At 45.5% G+C, this 7,500-nt stretch overlaps 1 protein-coding gene across 1 annotated transcript; it reads right to left on the minus strand.

The window, feature by feature from the left end:
- Positions 1-43: 43 nt before the first annotated feature.
- On the minus strand, positions 44-3,045 carry LOC110170297 (zinc-binding protein A33-like). Its single transcript, XM_055159414.1, has 3 exons — positions 2,904-3,045; positions 2,359-2,669; positions 44-1,484 (listed from the first exon to the last, which is right to left on the minus strand). The coding sequence occupies exons 2-3, from the start codon at positions 2,620-2,622 to the stop codon at positions 603-605; spliced, it is 1,146 nt and encodes a 381-aa protein (XP_055015389.1). The 5' UTR covers positions 2,623-2,669; positions 2,904-3,045; the 3' UTR covers positions 44-602.
- Positions 3,046-7,500: the final 4,455 nt, after the last annotated feature.

Below are 7,500 nucleotides of genomic sequence, written 5' to 3' on the forward strand. Positions count from 1 at the left end.
TCATGTGGAGATTGAGCAAAAATGTCACAAACTCAAATTCCTGTGAAGATTTTTGATTTACATTTATTTGCAGAAAAACTTCAGACACAGAATCATCATCATCATCATCATCATCAGAACATGAGACCAGAAGTGCTCACAGATACAACAGAGACACAAAGATAAACTCCTGCTGCACCAACGAGATTCAAATATAACGAGGTTAAAAACTGACAGAGATTTAAGGTCAAACTTCTCCAAGAAACAAAAACCCACAAAAAACATAAATGAAAATCTCAAACAAACAAACAAACAAACATCTCAACACACAGAATCATTCCGCTCCATCTCGCAGAGGTTTACTCTGAGCTCCGTATGTGCACACCACCAGAGGACTGTCGAGTGTGTTTCCCAAACCGAAGTGCGCGGACACGGGGAACTTAGTGGAGGTTAATCTCTCAGTGTGCAGGAGCTTCATGGTGTCGGCGTTGTAGAAGGACAACTCTCTTCGGGGACAGTCCAGGTAAAGTCCCACTTTCTTAGGTTTGTCCTGAATATTTAGAGAAGTGTTGCAGCCTGACGAGTGGATCTGACAGTAATCAGAATTGTACTTTAAGTACTTTTCAGACACTCCCAGCTCCCACATGTTCTGTGCTCCAACATAAACCTCCCAGTAATGCTGCCCAGCAAACGTGTTGGTGCTCTGGGTGGAGTTGGGCAGAGGAGTTTCGGCTTCCATAACCTCTATTATACCCTGAGTAGTAAGATGTAGCATTTGTATACTTAGTTTGATGGAATACAGCTGCGCTCTTGTCCTGAGACACAGACAGACTGGTTTGGTCAGATTTTAGAGACAGATGTTCTTCTCGAGGCTGCAGCACCTGAACCATCTCCTTCCACACAAACACCTGCAGGTGGCTCTCGTACGGGCCCAGGGACACCTCTCTCTCCTCCACATAGAAGTTTCCACTTTTGTGCCTGAAGGAGCCTTGAGCTGCTTTGGCTTCACTCTGTCCAGACCACATCTTCAGAAAACCTTCAGGATCTGTGATCTTTATTGCTGTGGTCACTGTTTTCTGGAGCTTTTGATTCTCAGCTTTAGCTGCTTTTACTTCACCCAAACGCTCGGTCATCTTCTGCAGAGCTTCCTCCTCCTGATGCGTCACCTTCTCCTTGAGCTCCTTCTTTCTCTTCTGCAGAAACGTGTACATGTTCTCAAAGCTGGAGCTGATGAGTGTCTGAAGTTGTTTGGAGCGCTGCTTGGTCGTCTGGATTTCTTTTTGTTGACTCTTGACCAGTGTTTCCAGAGCTTTGGTGTCTTCACAGATGTTTTTGGCCAGACCCTGCAGCTGGCTCTTCACCAGTGCAGCAGCTTCACTCACAGGTTTGAAGGTGTGTCTCTCGTGTTTGTGAGAATCTCTGCAGATCACACAGATCAGCTGTTGGTCTGTGATGCAGAACAACTTCATCTTCTCGTCGTGTTCCGGGCACAGGAACTCAGCTCTCTGATGAAGAGACCAAAGATCATTAGAGCAAACATCTGGACATGTGTTTGTAAAACCACTTATTATTCATTCATTTGGGTGAAATGTTTATTTGTTATTATCTATTGTGTCTGGTCCTTTATATGTAAGTGTCATTATTATTTAGGTCGTATCAGTTTGTTTCGTCCTCTCCAGACTCACGGGGATTTAAGGGCAGAGGGACGTGTGCACGGACCCACTCGGAGGTGGTGACGTCACACGCAGAGGGAGTGACGTCACGCGCCGACTTGGACACATGTCAGGAGCTGTCAGGGCCGTGGAGCTCACACTATTGAAAAATATCGCTGCATTTTGGGGATTATTGCGTTTCCATTCGTGTTGGATCGTACCACGGGAGCGGCGGGACTGTGGCGTGAGGCGCATTCAGACTCTACAGACTCACGTCACGCTGCCGCGCAGCGCGGGGAAACACTTGGGGAACTTTTTGGGGACAACGAAAGCTTGTTGGGGCGATTGCGGTTAAGGTGGTGGACTTGGATGGACCGGGATGGACCGGGATGGACCGGGATGGACCGGGATGGACTGTGATTTGGGATTAAGGTTTTGTGTTGGGGACTTTGGGAGCTGGGTGCGCTCGAGCGCGGGGTGGTGTTTGGTGTTTAATGGTTAATAATCTTGCATATATCTGGCAAAACCAATAAAACCCGGATAGGCCGAAAGCACTTCGTTTTTGTGTGTTTTTGTTTCACCCCGCTGACATGAATAGATCCTCCCGCGTCCTAAAAATTGCGTAGTAGCTCTTCGTTTGTCGAGAACAAGTGAATTGTTACATGTTAAGTCGTGTTAGAAGTGCTGGCCTCCATGAGCTTCATTTGGAGGACTTGTGTTCACTCACCTCCTTGTCCTTGAGGTACTCTTGCTTCTGCTTGGTCGTCTCTTTGACTCTCTCCACCAGACCCTTGAGCACGTGGTTGGAGCTGAGGGTTTTTGTCTTTGTGTCCACGGGTGAGCGACACTGTGGACAGTGGGAGTGTTTGTCCAGAGACATGGTGATACAGTCCCGACAGAACGAGTGTCCACAGGGCAGCACGACCGGCTCCGTGAACAGACTCAGGCAGATGGAGCAGGTCAGGTCCTCGGACAAACACCCAGACGCCATGATGCAGTGAGGAGGAATGAACCACCACAACAGGAACTCTCGTTTTACTAGAAATACCACACCCAAAATGAGGATGTGGTAATACTGCTCATGTTGCATTACAACGTCCGGTAACAAAAACTGTTTTGAACTCGATTAAAGTTCCAGTTTCTGACTTAGGTTCTTATGGGCTCAGCTCTGTACAGCTCTATGTTTCCATGATTATTAGAGAGTTTAGAGTTATGTAGCTGTGGGAACTACACTGTAATATAATATATATTTTTTAAAAATGTGTTTCTCACCTTCTACGGTGGTTGGTCTCTCACCCTCATTCAGCTCGGGTCGTCTACCAGGTCCTGGGAGCTTGAGAGTTCTGCGCAGTATCTTTGCTGTTCCCAGTGCTGCGCTTTTCTGGACTGAGATGTTCCGTTGTTTTTCCTGGATCTGTTGAAGTTTCTTCCAGTTTGGGGGTTACAGCCCCGAGTGTCCGATCACCACAGGCACCACTGATGCCTTTACTTTCCAGGCTCTCTCCAGCTCTTCCTTGAGCCCCTGGTATTTCTCTAGCTTCTCGTGTTCCTTTTTCCTGATATTACCATCGCTTGGTATTGCGATGTCAACCACCACGGCTCTGCTCTGTTTCTTATCCACCACCACTATGTCTGGTTGGTCCATCACCATCCTGTCAGTCTGTATCTGAAGTCCCACAGGATCTTGGCTCGGTCGTTCTCCACAACCTTTGGAGGTGTTTCCCATCTTGATCCTGGGGTCTCCAGCCCGTACTCTGCACACATGTTTCTGTACACTATGCCCATCACTTGGTTTTGTCGCTCCATGTTTGTTTCCCTGCCAGCATCTTACACCCTGCAGTTATGTGCTGGACTGTCTCAGGAGCCTCTTTGCACAGTCTACACCGTGGGTCTTGTCTGGTGTGGTAGATCTGGGCCTCTATTGCTCGAGTGCCCAGGGCCTGCTCCTGAGCAGCCAGGATCAGTGCCTCTGTGCTGTCCTTCAGACCAGCCCTCTCAAGCCATTGGTAGGATTTCTTGATATCAGCCACTTCAGTTCTGTTCTGGTGGTTCATGTAGGGGTTTGTCCTGCCATGATGGTCCCTCCAGCACCTCTTCCTCTGGACCCCACTGTCTGAGACATTCTCTGAGCACCTCATCTGCTGGGGCCTTGTCCTTGATGTACTCAAGGAGCTTGGATGTTTCATCCTGGACAGTGGTTCCCACACTCACTAGTCCTCGGCCCCCTTCCTTCCGGCCTGCGTACAGTCTCAGGGTGCTGGATTTGGGATGGAACCCTCCATGCAGGTCAGGAGCTTTCGTGTCTTAACATCTGTGGTCTGTATCTCCTCCTTTGGCCACCTTACAATCCCTGCAGGGTATCTGATCACTGGCAGGGCGTAGCTGTTGATTGCCTGCACCTTGTTCTTGCCATTGAGCTGGCTTCTAAGGACTTGCCTCACTCTTTGCAGGTATTTGGCCGTAGCCGCTTTCCTTGTTGCCTCTTCGAGGAGCCACTTGCTTGTGGGATACCAAGGTACTTGTAACTGTCCTCAACGTCTGCTATTGTTCCCTCTGGGAGTGACACCCCCTCTGTGTGGACTACCTTCCCTCTCTTTGTCACCATCCTGCTACATTTCTCAAGCCCGAATGACATCCCAATGTCTGTACTGTAGATCCTTGTGGTGTGGATCAGTGAGTCGATGTCTCGCTCACTCTTAGCGTACAGCTTGATGTCATCCATGTAGAGGAGGTGACTGATGGTGGCCCCGTTTCTGAGTTCGGTATCCATAGCCAGTGCGGTCGATTATTTGGCTGAGAGGGTTCAGGCCTATGCAGAACAGTAGTGGGGACAGTGAGTCTCCTTGGTACATGCCACATTTGATGGACACATGTGCAAGTGGCTTCCCCTTGGCTTCAAGGGTGGTTTTCCACAACCACATCGAGTTCGCAATGAACGCCCTTAGAGTCCTGTTGATATTGTACAGCTTCAAGCACTCAGTGATCCATGTGTGTGGCATTGAGTCGTAGGCTTTCTTGTAATCAATCCAGGCAGTGCACAGGTTGGTCTTACGGGTTCTGCAGTCACGGGCGACTGTTCGGTCAACCAGGAGTTGGTGTTTGGCTCCCCTGGTGTTTTTGCCGATACCCTTCTGTGCTGCACTCATGTATTGATTCATGTGCCCACTTATCTTAGCCGCAATGATGCCTGACATGAGCTTCCATGTTGTGGAGAGACAGGTTATTGGCCGATAGTTTGATGGGACTGCACCCTTTGAAGGATCCTTTAGGATCAGGATCGTACGCCCTTGGGTTAACCATTCAGGGTGAGTCCCATCCCTTAGCAGCTGGTTCATTTGTGCTGCCAGGCGCTCGTGGAGGGCAGTGAGCTTCTTTAGCCAGTACGCATGGATCATGTCAGGGCCCGGTGCGGTCCAATTTTTCATACCTGAGACTCTTCCCTGGATGTCTGCCACTGTGATGGTGACTGGATTCTGTTCAGGGAGGTTGATCTTCTCTCAGATCCACCAGCCACTGTGCATCGGTGTTATGTGATGCCTCCCTTTCCCATATGCCTTTCCAGTACCTCTCAGTCTCCAGCCTTGGTGGGTCTGCTCTGCTGTTATTACCCTGCCACTGAGCGTACACTTTCGCCGGTTGTGTTGCGAACAGCCGGTTTATTCGTCTGGCCTCGTTATCTCGTGTGTACCTCTTTAGGCGGCTGGCCAAGGCTTGGAGCCTTTGTTTGGCAGTTTCGAGTGCTTCAGGTATGGGCAACTGGTTGTACCTCTTGGGCACTTGCTTTTTCATTGCACCTTTCTGGGCCTCTGACAGTTGGCTCACTTCTCTCCGCACCTCCTTGATTTTAGCCTCTAACCGTCTTTGCCATGGTGGGTATTGTATCGCATGGCTCCCATGGTTGCTCTTATAGCCCAACACATCTAGGATCACTGCTGCTGAAGTGTATATCAGCTCATTGGTTTCAGTGATTGTTGTGGTAGGGATCACTGTCAGTGCTGCATTCACATCGTCTAGGAGACTTTCAGATGGTACTTCACTTAGCCTCTGTAACCGGCATCGGGGTTGCCTTGTGTTCATTCGGGCCATGATCTTATCTTTTCAGGTCAGTCGCTGCCTCGCTCAGCGTGATACTTATTGGGGTTTCGTACCCAATCTCTGGTTGGGGAGTTGGTGTCAACTCCCCTCTGACCTGGCACACTGGTTCCCCCTTGCCGTGGCATTTGTGTTGTACCTCATCAATCTCTAGTTGTGATGCAGTTGCCGTTTGTGGATGTTGGAACACTGAGCTACTAGTTGTTTGGCCGTTAGCTTGGACTGTGGGTATCGTAATAACCATTTCTCCCACATCCTGTTCATGTAACCCCTCTGCCTAGGTTACTGTAGTAGTAGCTCCAACAGAGCCTTGTTCTCGCATCTCGCCCATTTCCGCCGTGTTCCAGTAGCCCATTTTCATCAAGGTGCCCTGGTTCCCCAGCACCTGATGCAGACCCTTTTGTTTGTATATATATATATATATATATATAATATATATATATATATATATATTTATATATATATATATATATATATATATTTGTGTTTGACTGTTGTTTAGTCCTGGTTTAGTCCTGGTTTAACTCAGACTGGTCCTAAATAGAGACACTTGGGACATTTCTTGTATAAACTGGGACAAATCAGTGGTTTTGTATGAATCTGCTGGGACAGGGGACACAGGCTCAGGACTGGGACTGTCCCGAAAAACAGGGACGTCTGGACACACTGGATTAAATGTGTGAATAGTTTCTTTAAAATAGAGGTGTAATTGTTCTGTTGTACACACATAATAGTTTAAATATGTAAATATATATATATATATTTTTAATAGAGGTGTAATTGTTCTGTTGTACACACATAATAGTTTAAATATATAAATAGTTTTTTTTTTTTTTTTTAATAGAGGTGTAATTGTTTTGTTGTACACACATAATAGTTTAAATATGTAAATAGTTTTGTTTTTTTTAAAATAAAGGTGTAATTGTTCTGTTATACACACATAATAGTTTAAATATATAAATAGTTTTTGTTTTGTTTTTTAAATAAAGGTGTAATTGTTCTGTTGTACACACATAATAGTTTAAATATGTAAATATATATATTTTTTAATAGAAGTGTAATTGTTTTGTTGTACACACATAATAGTTTAAATATGTAAAATATATATATTTTTTAATAGAAGTGTAATTGTTTTGTTTGTACACACATAATAGTTTAAATATGTAAATATATATATATATTTTAATAGAGGTGTAATTGTTCTGTTGTACACACATAATAGTTTAAATATGTAAAATATATATATATATTTTAATAGAGGTGTAATTGTTCTGTTGTACACACATAATAGTTTAAATATGTAAATATATATTTTTTTTAATAGAAGTGTAATTGTTTTGTTGTACTCACATAATAGTTTAAATATGTAAATATATAATTTTTTTTTAATAGAGGTGTAATTGTTCTGTTGTACACACATAATAGTTTAAATATGTAAATATATATATATATTTTAATAGAGGTGTAATTGTTTTGTTGTACACACATAATAGTTTAAATATGTAAATATATATATATATATTTTAATAGAGGTGTAATTGTTTTGTTGTACACACATAATAGTTTAAATATGTAAATAGTTTGTTCTAAAATGGCGGACCGTCTTCTTTTCCCTGAGCGTTTCCCGCCGCTGCGGCCGTTGCCACGGTAACCAGGGCTCCTTCCCGCCGCGGAGGGTCGCGCGCCGCAGAGACGGAGGAGAAGGTGACTCAAGATGGAGGAGCCCCGAGTCCCTGCGCCTGCCGCTGCTCCGTACGCTCCTGCTCCTCCTGCTGCT

The sequence above is a fragment of the Boleophthalmus pectinirostris genome, unplaced genomic scaffold, assembly GCF_026225935.1.
Source record: "Boleophthalmus pectinirostris isolate CB_2022bp ecotype Guang Dong unplaced genomic scaffold, ASM2622593v1 HiC_scaffold_23, whole genome shotgun sequence".
Lineage (NCBI taxonomy): Eukaryota > Metazoa > Chordata > Actinopteri > Gobiiformes > Gobiidae > Boleophthalmus > Boleophthalmus pectinirostris.

Excerpts from the sequence above, each read along its gene's own strand:
- LOC110170297 (XM_055159414.1), bottom strand. The coding sequence starts at position 2,622 with ATGGCGTCTGGGTGTTTGTCCGAGGACCTGACCTGCTCCATCTGCCTG. Across the intron at positions 1,485-2,358 it reads AGTACCTCAAGGACAAGGAG|AGAGCTGAGTTCCTGTGCCC; the intron begins GTGAGTGAACAC and ends TCTCTTCATCAG.